The 14037-nt window shown below is 40.1% G+C and overlaps 1 protein-coding gene across 1 annotated transcript; it reads left to right on the top strand.

Annotated features, from left to right (window-relative positions):
- The first annotated feature begins 64 nt into the window (after positions 1 to 64).
- Positions 65 to 13031, top strand: morn5 (MORN repeat containing 5). The gene is made up of 5 exons (XM_084935055.1): positions 65 to 201; positions 324 to 471; positions 3755 to 3866; positions 4179 to 4310; positions 12809 to 13031. The coding sequence occupies exons 1-5, from the start codon at positions 155 to 157 to the stop codon at positions 12928 to 12930; spliced, it is 561 nt and encodes a 186-aa protein (XP_084791181.1). The 5' UTR covers positions 65 to 154; the 3' UTR covers positions 12931 to 13031.
- Positions 13032 to 14037: the final 1006 nt, after the last annotated feature.

Below are 14037 nucleotides of genomic sequence, written 5' to 3'. Positions count from 1 at the left end.
ATGAGTAGAAACCAATAACTTGTTCAACAGTCGTATTGTTGCGTCATTGCCATGGTAACGGTATACCACTTCACTGCTGTTTTCAGTTTTTAGAGTTTTTAGATCGACTTTGCATGCTTTTTCCACTCTACATAGAAAGCAGGACATTGTGTTAATGGAGCACATCGGAAGCAGTTACAATGGGGCAACAAAATTTGGCAGGTAGTTTGGCCGTTGTTGTGAAAAAGAGCCACAGACACAGTGTTTGCATGTGTGCGTGTGTTTGTGTGTGCTCGTATACTCAAACACAGTTCATAAAACAGTGTGTTTTTTCTCTGCTTCAGGATGGAAGGTGAAGGAGAGTACACCTTCCCTACAAATACAAGATATGTGGGAGAGATGAAAGATGGAATGTTCCATGGCAAAGGAGTGCTGTACTTTCCAAATGGAAGTAAATTTGAGAGCACCTGGGAAAACGGCATAGCCAAACAGGTGAACAGTTTTGTATGCGTGTCCATCCCTTCATGTCAGACTGTCTGCAGCCACATGCATAACTGTGTGTGTTTCACATTGGTTATAGCTGATATTATCTGATATTACATCTGGTCCCTTTTAGTAATCACTCACAGTTATTATCGTAGTAATTAGGTTTGCCTTTTTTCGGTAGGATCTTTAGCCTCTCCTGCTCTGAAGTAAACTTTCATGGACCTCACTGCAATAGCAATCACTACAATTATTATCATCACTGCTGTTGCGGTTCATTTGAAATGATAGTAGCTCTTAACCATGACAAACCTTGGCCCAGACAACCCAGCACTTGCTTTTAGTGCCAGTGAAAGACCTGCAACTTACCTCCATGCAGAACAAATCTAAACAATTCAATAAACCCAGAAGTTTCCTCCAATTTTTGCCTTTTCTATGCGATCCTTTTGTAATACCAATTAGCTTTTTTAAAAGAACTGGCAAATGTAATAAAAAAAAAGAAGAGCACAGATTACAGGCGCTCAGGATTTTTATTCACAGCCTTAGTTAGAGTTGTGCAGGTGCTGAAACTGCTTCTAGCAGTGGAGAATGAGCAGGCCTGGAGGTTCCAAGGAGCAAAGCCATGGGGTTGGAGCCCAGAGAGGCTATATGTCAGAAATGTGGCTGGCTGGCACACAAAAAGAGCTCTAGAGCACAGAGAGAGTCATGGGAGCAAAAACTAAGCAAAGATTGTGAGTAAGCATCACACACTTCCACTCAGTCAGACAGTGGCTGCATGATTTGGTCTTAATACATAAGGAGCAGGCTTGAAAACCAGGGATCTCCTGGATCCCTATCAGCTCACTGACATGAGATAATGGTGCACTTCAATGGAGCAGATTTATTGGTTACACACCTAGTGCAGGTTTCAGAGATGTACTCTGAATATGACTTAGACTAAATGTCAAGGTCTTAGCTGTTTTTTGTTTTGGGGATATTGAATTCCTTGTGAATATATTTGAGTTTGGGCTTCTGTGGAGGTTTATTGTTATTTCAGGTGTTTCCCGTTATGATCTCTGTGTTGGATTTCTGGATTCCTGTTTTGATTTCTTTATTGTAGTAGACTGAGAGCTTTATCTTAGGTGACATTCCTGTTTGACTTTACAGTTATCCTTTTCGGATCCTTGTCCTTATTGGATACAAGTAACACGTTACTTGTATCCGATTACTTTTTTCAAGTAATGAGTAGAGTAAGGGATTACTATTGCAAAACAGTAATTAGATTACTGTTACTTTCCCATAAGCACGCTACGATACTGCGTTGCTAAACCGTGATTTTGTTTGTGAGAGTGTCTCATGACAATGTCTTACAAGTGTGCGACATCTGTGGCAGCAACAGACGTGTGTAGATCAACAATGGATAGTATGGAGTGCAGGAGAGAGCACGACCATGTAGTGTTTAAAGCTTGGAAGTACTTAAATTACTTCAAGTTTTATTCCGTAAAAAGTGACAAAAACTTAAACTCCACTGTAAACTCTGCATAGGAGGAAAACTTCTTTCTACAGCAAAAAATTAAACTTCAAATCTGAGCAATTATCTAGGACACTGCCATGAATGTGAAATTCAAGCCCCGGATCCCCCCACTTGCGGCACCTGGCAAACCCCTGACAGCCCCATTTCTGCTAAAAAAAAGTGAAAATAGATTTAAGAACGACAGGACTTAGTGCTGCTGGATCTTTGATTTTATTTATTTTTTGCTGTTTTACTTGCATCTATTTGAAAGAGTGAGTGTAAACACAAAATTATTTTATATGCTGGAATATGCAGAAAATAGGTTTTGTTACGACCCCTTTTGCTAGGCGACAGGGGCAGTCTCACTCCCTCCAAGGCCCAGGGCCGTAACAGTTTAAATGTTAAACAAATTTCTTCAAAGTCAAAGACTGTTGCATATAATTTATTTTTTGCAAGATGCGATGTGCATAAAGTTAAAAGATTAAAACTAATAAAACAAGTTTTAAAAAGAGTATTTTTTATTTGATTACAGGTCTATTGCTTTATTATGTATTCGGGTTGTGTATCATGTTTTTAAAAAGTAAGTAATAAAGTAACTAATTACTTTTGAAAAGAGGAAATCAGTAAAGTAACGGGATTACTTTCTTGGAGAAGTAATCAGTAATTAGTAACTAATTACTATTTTCAAGTAACTTGACCAACACTGCTTATGAATGGCTTAAAATATTTTTTCAAGTGGCTCAAAAAGCTTCAGTCGAGTCATGCAGAATGTAAACAACTAAATAAATAACTATACATAATAAATGCCAGGGAAGTCTGTTTATGTTATGTGTGTCTGGAAGGAAAAAAATATCCGCTGATATGTTGCAATATCAGATTTGTAAATAGCCAAATATCAGTATTGATATTGGTCTTGAAAATATCACTATAACAGTTGAACTCTAGTTAAACTCTAATTAAAACTATCCAGAGTATCTAACTCTACTTATGCGCTGAAAGAAAATGTGTGTATTTTTGGAAGATTTTGACAGTTATAAGGATATTTTTATTGGGAAAAATTAGGAAAGCATGGAACAACAATGAAAAAATATAGATATATAGCTAAAAATGACTGGAAAGTGTAATGCTGTAAAAAACAAACAAAAAAACAAACTAAAAAAAACAGGCGGCCGTCTGCCGCCATCTGCTGTGACTGGCTGGGGGGGAATGAGGGAGAAAAGAGGCAGAACAACAAACAGTGTCTTTCTTGTATCATCCCTTGAGGATAAATAAAGTTCACCCCAAATACCAAAAGGCATATTTTTCCACTTTCTCCTTGAGATATGTATCTGTGCAGACAGCTTTGGTTTTATCTGCTGAGGTTTGGAGATATTCATCACTGAGAGCTCTGTGTCAATCAAAAGACAATGGAGGGAAATTTAAATTCTTCTGGGTTCTCAGAGAACTCAAAACTGACATTTGAAAACCGCAGCTTCAACTTATCTTCCCAGAAACCATGCCTGGGGTATGCAGAATAACCCAGACCCAGACCTTACATGCAGCAAAGTTTGCTGGAATATTCCGTACGATAACTGTCATCAGTGAGATCTGTGCATTATCTTGGGTTTTTCACTGATTTGAGGAGCACACGTTACATTTCTTTCACTAACAGTGCACTGGGATTGGGGAGGATACAGATATTACAGCTTTGGCAAAGAAAACCCTCACTTTCCACTTGTACGATATCACTGATAGGTGGTTTTTATTAAGCAGACTTAATTATAAGGATACTTCACAGGTCTGTGTGTGCTTCCACACCAGGGGACATTTACCTTTGCTGACGGACTGCAGTACCAGGAGAAGGACTGGAGCTACTGCGATGGTTATGACAGACGCTTCTACACGGAGAGGTGCAATGGCCTCAGACCTGCAGGTTGGATCTTATTTTCTAGACCACTCCTAAACAAACACACAAGGAATGATGAGCATATAGTGTACAAGCCAAGTCTCTGTATTGTTTGGCTGAAAGTTTCCTCTCAGTGCTGGATAATTTGTAAACTATGAGTTTTATCTGAACAGCTCTTTCTATTTCGGTCCCTGTTTTTACCTAGCAAAGTTATGCAGGCAGTTCTGTCATCCTGCTTCATGAGCCAGAGTCTGTGTTCATCACTGGCCTGACAAATAGATGGTTTTACCTCTAAGTCATTCCTCAGTCAAATCATAATAATTCCATCTATTCATACAGGAAAATCTCAGATAACAGATTTACATCCTCCACGAGCCATTCCTGATGGATGTTATGACTGTGGAGATGGTTTCTATAACCCCAGCACCAGAGTGGTCACAGCCTACACCGGCAGGTTTCTCAGGAGCGCAGGTGAGAACAAACTGTTAGAGCAAAGCTCGCTAACCATTAGGAGAGGTGTGCTCATTCATATTAATTTTTTGTTATATACTAGTGGATACTTTGTAGCTTGTACCCCTGATCCACACAAGAAGCAGAATTATCTGTATTTTCACAACAAAATCCTCCTCTTTCACGGCTTACCCCGCTGCGGTTTTGTGCACATTTTTCCACTTGTTTTGTTGCCAAACTGGCTCTGTCCACTACTGAGCAATATCCAGGCACCGTGGCCTGTTGCGCCAAGGTAAATTAGAAAGATTAAAGGCAAGCTCAAACACAAAATTTCCATTTCAAATTATGTACACAAAGTGTTACGTCCAGTAAAGCACCTGTCAGTGATGGATTGCTTTATGTTAAAATATATTTATTCAGTAACCTAATAAAGTATGTCCATTTGTTTCTACGACTGACCATAACTTGAAACAATATTAATTCCAGTAATCATGTAATTAATTTAACCTTAGCTTCAAATTTACCGCATCTATGTTTAAACTAATGCTTGGATCATAGAAGAAAGCAAATATTTACTCACAATATGGTTCTGTGTGACTGAGAACACGTGTTGCTGAATTCAAACAGGAGGGAATCAAGTAAAAAACAAGGCTGAGAGGTTAAATGATTGATTGATTGATTGATTTGGCGTGAGGTACACAGGTGAGGAGTCTCTGGTGATCGGGTTTTACTGTAACATAATATTTAAGAGGCTACTGATGGAATGAGCTGTGCACAAATATTCCCTGATGGAGGGAGCGGTGGAGCAGGGCTGAAGAGTGATGCTAAAGAATCTGGACGGATGTGATGAACTTAGTTGGAAGGACAACAACCGTAAACACTGGCGGTGATGTAAAGCGCGAGGCGAAGAAAAGGGTTGCACTAATCGGATGCTGAAATGACCGCTGACAGGAGCAGAAGACTGTTTCAAGACTATCGCGGTGCATCCAGGTGGGAGGTGGGCAATTGTGTGAAAAATATCATATGACACCAGTTGAATTTCACAAACAAGACTTTTCTGATACTACTGCACAAGCTTGATTGATTAAAAAAAAGTAAAAAGTAGGGTATGGGGTGTAGGTGAATTTTTTCACTTTTGAAGTGGGCTGTTCTAGAAGTTCGAGAGCTGCTGATGAGACATGGTGAGAGAGAGAATGTAAACTGCATTAGTCTTTCTGATTGAACTTTTGCTAAACTTCATTAAACTCTATTGAAGCTACTTTTAAACATAGTAAATCCTCAGTTCCTCTTTCAGAGTTTCATACGTTCTGTTCTGTGCATCTGCCTGCACAGTATGTCCGTCAGCGAGATTACACAAATAGTTCAGGCAAGCGAGACATGGTGGAAAGGTGGATCTGATCAAAGGAAAAATCCACGAGTGACTCACTTTAAAAACGTGAGTTATGGCAATGGCATCAGTGAAGGATTTGCTTTACTAGAGCGCTTTTAGGACCCTTTTTCTTTCATCATATTTAATAACTACAACTCTCAAAGTATACAGTGTGGCCATATGGAAAGGTCTTGATAAGACTGAACCCATGGAGTGACATTAATGGATTATCCTTGCATTATCTGATGGCAGATCACTGTTGCATTTCATCTGATAGGCAAGCCTCTATAAGCTACAGCAGTAACTTTTTTTCTCTTTTGTTATTTGTCAAAAGTGGAAAATTGAAGACACATTTTTCCACTGAACGAGTGCCCAGACTGGAAGTCTTGATTCGAAGTGAACGCAGTCTGTCGGGTGTCCCAAATTCTGACATCCTCTGTTTGTCGTGTCTCCCTGCCATGATTTTTCATCACTAGAAAATGTAAGACGTATAGTCAGTGTCATATTTCCAGGGCTGACAACATCAGGCTGTCGTCAGGTGGCTTCCCAGTCGATCCAACAATCTGATCTGGATAAATATCTCAGCTCCCACATAGATAGCTGTGCACTTTATTCAGGCCTTAGTAGGCCTCATGCCTGTAGGGTTTGCAGTCCTTTCTCTGAACATGTGCTCTGCAATGTCTTGACAAACTCCTGCAAAACTCTTGTAACACTGGTTTTAATTGCCGTAAGCCTACAAGTCAGTGTTTTCTGGCATTCTTTCATTGTTAAATAAGACAGAGTCCAGCTTCTTATCTAACCATTTTCAAATCTGCTTTATTTTGTGTTTGAATCTGATTGACTGTTTTTCCTCTTTAGGAATCACAAACAAGTCTTAAGAAATGATTCTTGGCACAAGTTACGAGGTGACTCACGAGCTCCCTGAGGTATTAATGTATTTCGGGGCAGGATATTTGTATTTAGATGAGCTACTTGCAACACAATGCAGATTACTTCCACCGGTACACAAACCTCATTTACATATGTGTAGAGAGAAAATCAAACAGATCCACATCCTTGCCAGATGTCATCGGTATGTGTAAGAAGACAAAAATTTGGTTCGCGATCCTTTCCTTAATGCGAGTTGTTCATCATCATTATAGTTCTGGTATTGATCTGCAGAGTGATGAAGAAAGGGAGATATGGGGGAAAAGAATAAGGGAGGATAAGAAGGAAAGATTTTTTTTGGGGGGGGGGGGGTTTGGAAGTTGAGATGAAAAAGAAGAGGAACCAAAAACTTTCCAACAATACTCAGACTCTGTTTTGATTTAGATAAATATGAAGTCAAACAGGAACTGTTTAATGGATTTGTGCCTCTTTTTTTCCCCTTTGTTCATATGCAGTTTGTGTGGAATGATGTGTTGTGTATGTGGCGAATGCTGTTACATACACTCTTTATACTTATGTGTACTCTCCCTTTTGTCTTGGTATACAATTCTTGAGAAGAATGTCTCCGTATCATGTATGGATTTATTTTTCAACCCTGGGAGGTGAAGGCATATTTGTCAGAGTGGGTGTGAAGACTGAATTTATTGCCTCGTGGTTTCCGCCCAGGATGAGGACTGCGGGGATGATGGGGCACAGGGAAGGCCCGCCCTCCCAGTGGAGAAGTTTGCATGCAGCAAGTAAGAGGAAGGAGATCCCTATGTCACTGTGGGGAAAAATTGAGCCAATGAAGACAACGTCTCATGTTGTTTTTGATTTGTTTTTAAGGTGCAAAAATTATTATTTTTACCCCCTGGACCCATTGTTGCTGCTTGTAAATATCTGGCTAAACTTTCCTTATCCGCCAAATCGGACCTTCTGCAAAGAAGCCGTTGCAAACTTGGACAAACAGTCCTTCTTGGAACAGCGCCAAGCAGCAAAACAATAGGATCTGTTGATAATTTTACCCAAGAGGTTTTAGATTATTTTTGGAGTCAAAGCGCTTTCTTGTCAGTGCCTGTATGTATGGAGGGATTTGTCAAAAACGGACCATGTAGAGTGATAGTGATAATGGAAAGTGGTGGGAGTGGACACAAAATACAAAATAGCTACAGGGAAGAGGATTCAAGAGTGAGTTCGAACTATACGTTGTGTATTAAGACAGCTATAGCCAAGCTGATTGTACTTTTTGGTTAGCAACGTAAAGCCTCGAGATGAGCATCTTTTGGAACCAGAAACAAAGAACTCAAAGGGCATTGTTACTCTAAAACACCTTGTTTTCTCCTCCTTTTGGCTGATGCTGATCATAATTTACAAAATGCTGTATCCAATAAGAAACCAGTGACTGAGACTGCGAACCTCTCAGAAAAATGTTTACCGAGGTCATTCCCAATGCCCTCTGCTGGCCATTGGAAAGCGTGCAAAGCTGATGCACTTCCATCTTTTATATACAGTCTGTTTACAATCTCCAAATACACTGGCTGTCCACACTCATTCTCAACTACGGTGCTCTTTTGCTTTATAAGCCTCAGATACAGATACAGATGTATTTCATGAAAGAGGATGCTGGCCATTAATAGAACGATTGGGAATTTGTTCCTCATATTCAAGTTTACTCAAGCTCAGCACCAAACCCTAAACCACTCCTCAAACGTGAGTTACTCTGGATAAATGCCAACGCCAAATAGTTGCAACTCAAACAGTGACAACAGTAATGGATGACCCTCTCTTTCTGAATCCAAGTGGTCTGCTCAGTTAATTCCACAAAACCCATTACAAATATTCACTTTAATCATTGACCAAAATGACTCTGCAAGCCGACGGAATGATCTTTTTAACCGATAGACGATAAGTGTCCTCCTCCAACACGCTGACGCATGAAGTCAGTGTGTTGTTCTTGGCTGCTGTTTATTATTTCATTTAAGGTCATACAGTCTTGAAAAGCTAATCCGTCCTAAATTATCTGCTAAATTAGTTTTATGATTCAAATCAAGCAAAGAATTATCTTTTTTTTTTTTTTTTTAATATCTAAAGTTAGTGATTTCATAGCCTCAGTTAAAATAATTTCTCATTAGGATTCAAGAGGCATTTCAAAGACTGGCACAGCTCCGCACAGTTATTGTTTTTGGTTGGATGACACTGGAAGAAGGGAGTTTGGAAAAGGGTCTCGAGCAGGAGTCAGACAGGTCACTTGGATACAAAGCTACCTCCTGATTTGAACAGAGGACAGGAAAAAAGGAAGTGTGCACTGTGCAGTTATTGAAAGCGATTCAAAATACACATTCATCTATCGCAGATTTTGTTTCTGGTTTTACTACCTCTTCTTAAGTGCCACAGCAGTTTGTAGGTTGTGCAGTAGGTTACTTATTGCTCACCTGGAGAATAAACCAAGGGAAAATAAGAGTATAGTACATGTCAAGCAGCAGATAGAGGTAGCACCTTTGTGAGAGTAGGGATGGGTATCGAAAACCGGTTCTTGTTGAGAACCGGTTCCCACTGTTTCAATTCCTTGGAATTGTTTGCCATTTTTGCAAACGATTCCCTTATCGATTCCAGTCACCCCGAATGACGTCACCACGTTGCGGAACGTCATTTAGCTGGCAGGAAACACGGCGGCTCAAACGCTCAAAAGTTTGATTATACTTTACGAGAACGGATGACAACAGGGCAACGTGCAATACTTGCAAAGTAGATATTTAATTAAGGGAGGAAACACTACGAATATGCAAAAGCATTTGCTCACAAAACACGCGATAACCTTAAATGAATGTCATGTTTTTAATTCCGCTCCGGACTCGTGAATCTCAACCCAGCAGCGGCGGTAACGTTTGCACATCCTCTCCTGTTAATGCGGCAGGTAAATAATCAACTAACAGTGCATATTATGTTAGCGTGATCTGCCTTATTACAAAACCTGCCATTGCTGTGCATTTAGGTGACCATGATGAGAGAGAGAGACAGAGTCTGGCTGGCTCAGATGCTGGCAGTTCTCGCTGCAGTCTACCGGTAGCGTCTCCTTTCAGGCCAGGATAGACGAATGTCACCGATCGGTGACTAACTTTGTGGTCAAAGGTTTGCACCCATTTGCCACAGCAGATGCCCTGATTTTCGGTAAGTGAATGTGTTTAATTGTTGGCAGGGACATTACTGGATATTCTTGTGTAATTGCTACAGAATAATTTATGTTATACTTTGTTATTGCTACAGAAGAATATTTATTTTATAATTTTACATTTACAATTTTTTTTTCCCGGGGACCCTGTGACACCCCATTGAAGAGCCATAGGCTGTGGATCTCTTAAGATGTCACTGTTGGGTTTGTAAGGCCATGTTACTCCTAAATTTCTATCTTGTTCAAAGAGAAGATATAAAACAAAGTTCTAAGCTATTCGATCTTAGTGTTCTCCTTTTTTAAAAAAGAATCGATAAAGAATCGAATCGTTAAACAGAATCAAAAATGGAATCGGAATCGTGAAAATCTTATCAATACCCATCCCTATTTAAGAGTGATCTCACTAAATCAGTTGAGATGTTCTAATCCAGTTTAAAAGAACCAGATAGCCTGTAGGTGAGAAGGTTTGATAAATGCACATGATGTGAAAGCAAACAACACTATAGATTTTTTTTTTAGACTGCAGTTCTGAAGCAGTTTGAGGTTTTTTTTTTAATAATTTCTATTTTCATTATGATAAGATCGTTACAACAGTTGTGTCTTTCCACCCTCACTGTGTCACAGACAAACGCAGCTTAATTAAAACCAACAGACTGCAACACAGGGAAATGATTACTGTTAAATGTTAAGTCCAAATCACACAATCAACAGACTAAATATTTTTAAATACAAACAGCTCACAAGGCTATTTTTAATCTGCTTTGCTGCAGACTTCCAGGGACATACATTAGTACTTTAATTAGCCATCGCTGATGAAGATTGCTGCTAAAAGTTTGAAGGTACTAAGACATTTTGCATTGCTCTGTGAAACTGTAATTTAAAAAGAATGAGGGATGCATAGGTCACATCTGCGCTGGAAATCTCCACTGGCGAGTGCCTGAATACGTTCTGTTATTACTGCAAACAAACACACACACAATCAGTTGTGAATACTGCATTCTGTCTTGGCAACAGGCAGCTTCAGAAGGGGCCATGTGTTGCCATATTATTTGGAGCGTTTTCCTGTTTCTGGAATAACCGCTTCCAGTTGAGACTCTGGGCAGAGCAAGCTGCACCCCGAACACATTCCACTGCCAAGGAAAACACCTCTCTGGTGACCAAAGCGCAGCCCCTCCCTTTGTCCCCTTCCAGCCAAGGTGTTTCACAGACAGATAAAAATCAGCCGGTCCGCTGGGGAGTGCAACATATCCTCACGCTGCTTTTCCTATAAAACAGGATTTCTGTGTTAATCCTGTGAGCCCTGGCAGATGGATTAATACATTTAAAGCTAGAAATTGTAAAACCATCGCTGTTTCATGTTGTATGTGTGTGTCATCAAGACACAAAACCACATTAAAATTGGAGACAGATGACTTATTTATGTATGTTTGAATGTTTGTCTAAGTGTTCATTTTGTTGATTTCCACTGTAGAGCCTTTGCTTAGAAACCAAAAGTGTGCTCCATCGATCACACCGGTGAAGGGTCAGGTCGTTTCTCAGCGAGTCACAGAGTTCCTGTGAATATTATCCAAATTCTGGATTTACTTCAGCAGAACCTTGTTCATCTCTTATGCAACCACTGTGCTACAAGAAAACCGATTTTTGTTTTTGTAGTCAAGCCATCCTGTATATCTTTGTGTGCATGTATATGTATGTATGTATGTATGTGTGGATGTGTGTTACACCACTGCCATTAGGCTGGAAGGAAACACTTTTCTCTCTGAGTGTATTTTGAGGATTAAGATAAACAGACTTTAACAAGGTGCCATTATCGCTTGCACACACTCCCCTCCTCTCACACACTCACATAAAGGTTCTTCATGTAGGTTGTTAGTCGACCAGAAAACTGTTTGATGAATTTGTTTCTGTTATTGTTGTGTTGCTTTTCCTTCTTATAATTACCCCCCCTCCACACACACACACGCACACACACCCCGGGATTTCACTGCAGTTATACCCATCCTGCCTGATAATTACCACCGTCAAAACTGCTAAATTTACGCCAGCCACCTGTACCCTCAGCTAACTTTAGGTGCCAATTACACGTGACTTAAATTCAGAGATAAACGCTACCAACACTGAAGAGAGCGGAATTGCAGCAAATATGAAAATGCCCCCCAATCTAATTATCATTAAGGAAGGTTTCGGGGGGTTGGTGGTTAATTGAGGTCAGTCTCGTGGCCGCTCAGTTATGTGTGAGCTGCCGTAATTACCTTTTCCGCTAACAAAATGCGTTACAAAGATCCGCGGCGGCAGCTGCCCGCGTGTCCGTCGCGTTCAATTGACCTCCCGATCAGAGCAGGTAGAAAAGGAGAGGCAGAGAATGAGGGGAGAGGCCGTTTCACACTTGAAGAGGCTGTTAGTGTTGACGCCCTCGGCCGGCAATTACACACAATCAGCGGGAGAGCTGCAGACCTGCTCCTCTGTACAATGGAGCCCCGCGCGCGGTGGAACCTAGGGGTGAGGCCCGCGAGCCGCTCAAGTGCGTGCAGCTGCGCGCGCTCCAGAGAGAAAAGCCGACTTCCCCTGCAATTAGCTCCTCGTTTCAGTTTTTAACAACGAAAAACTGGTTTATTATCATCTCCTCTGGCAGTCGTTTCGGTTAAAAAAAAAAAAGAAAGAAAAAAGAAGAAGAAGAAGAAGAAGAAGAAAGGAAAAAAAATTGGCGTCCATTTTTTGTGTGTGGGGGTTATTATTTATTGGTGTCTGAAGTGGCTCTGAGAAGTTATTTTCTGCTAATTGTCGGGCTTATCTTGCTTTGACAGATTTAACCGAGACTTAAAATGGCACTTCAACGGTGCTGCCTCGCACTCAGTGCGACCTGCGGTGTGATAATGATTGCTGTTAGGTTTTTGATTTAAACGTTTTAAGCGAGTTCAACCAAAAATGCTTCTTGCTGTGCGCCTTTATATGATTAAATCTGTATTATTAGAGTGTAGGTCAAAAGAATGGTTAAATGGTTCACTTTTATCTGGAATAAAAAGAAGAATAAAAAGATACAAATTCTAATAATTTCCCTTTGGATCTTTCCACCAGATGACCAGGAGCATGAGTGGATTGTGCGGACTTGTCGGAAGGCTTGGGATGAGGTTTGTGGCGCTGAGCCGGAAAAATCAGCTGCAGCCAGATGTGAGGAGAGCAGCAATGTTAACTTTTAGCATGTTATTTATTAAAACCGAGCTATAGGGAATTTCTGTCTTGTATTACATTTTGCATTAATGACTGAAAAGTAAATGATCAAGTCCATGTTTTTAAATCATCTCGCTTTATTCCCCCCCACCCCCCACCCCACCCACATTGCTGCTGTGGCCTATGAATTCTGGGAGGTGCAACAGCCGCCTTTCAGTGCATTCATCTTAATTTCCATAATACTGTATGCATTACAGAGAGGGAGCTAGAGGAATGGAAAGAATCTGGGAAATACATTTACAATCAGTTTACAGGCAGCACAGAATACATCCAGTTTTATTACGTGCTTTGATTGCCATACTGTATTATTTCAGATCTACATCTCACACCCAGAAGAATTAGGACAGGCAATCAGTTTCCAACTGGGTTAAACAGTCTTTATACATGCTGCCCAAACAACTCTGTTATTCTAACTTTATCCAACAACACATTTCCCATCCCTGTAATAAGAATTGACTTATTTACAGTGAATTAATGATGTGCAAAACACCACAGATTGCTGGTGTAACACAAATGCGCCATTCATGTGTGAGGGTTGGTTTTGAGGGGTTTTGGTGCTTTTTTTGCAGGGTTTTTTTCATGCCTAAATGAAAGATTTTAGCAGGCATTCAAAAGTGAGTGTATTAAACTACAATCTGAGGTAATTTGCCAAAGATAGGAAATTAGCAGGTAACATTGACAAGGCTTTGATCTGCTGGGCGAGCGTCAGGCACTCATTAAATTACTCTTCAACATATCGCCATAAACTCCCATTAGCAGATCATCTTTTAAAAAATATCAAATAAAATTAATAATGAATGAACACCCTTGAGAGCAGGAGAAATTTCCCATAATGCACTCTTTGTCTTGCACAAAAATGCAGACCCAGCACACACACACGAGGATGTACACTGTTAACCACTAAATTAAGCACAAATGCTAAAGTAAACACACAAGAAGTGAAGTTACAGCAAAACACAATGCCTGACTTAAAAAAAATACACATGGAACACAGAGTTACTTTATATTTATGGATTTTATTTGTGTATTTACCATTTGAAACTTCATTCCATCTGAGCCCGATTTAATCGTCTTAC

This window comes from Perissodus microlepis, chromosome 7, assembly GCF_051167445.1.
Source record: "Perissodus microlepis isolate ML-2025 ecotype Zambia chromosome 7, ASM5116744v1, whole genome shotgun sequence".
NCBI lineage: Eukaryota > Metazoa > Chordata > Actinopteri > Cichliformes > Cichlidae > Perissodus > Perissodus microlepis.
The sequence above is the reverse complement of the archived record's forward strand: the minus strand, read 5'-3'. Positions and strand labels throughout refer to the sequence as shown.

Bases quoted from the DNA above. Each gene is read 5' to 3' on its own strand.
- morn5 (XM_084935055.1), top strand. From the start codon at position 155: ATGGAGCACATCGGAAGCAGTTACAATGGGGCAACAAAATTTGGCAG. The intron at 202-323 runs GTAGTTTGGCCG...TCTCTGCTTCAG, and splicing joins GGGGCAACAAAATTTGGCAG to GATGGAAGGTGAAGGAGAGT. The intron at 472-3,754 runs GTGAACAGTTTT...CTTCCACACCAG, and splicing joins AAAACGGCATAGCCAAACAG to GGGACATTTACCTTTGCTGA.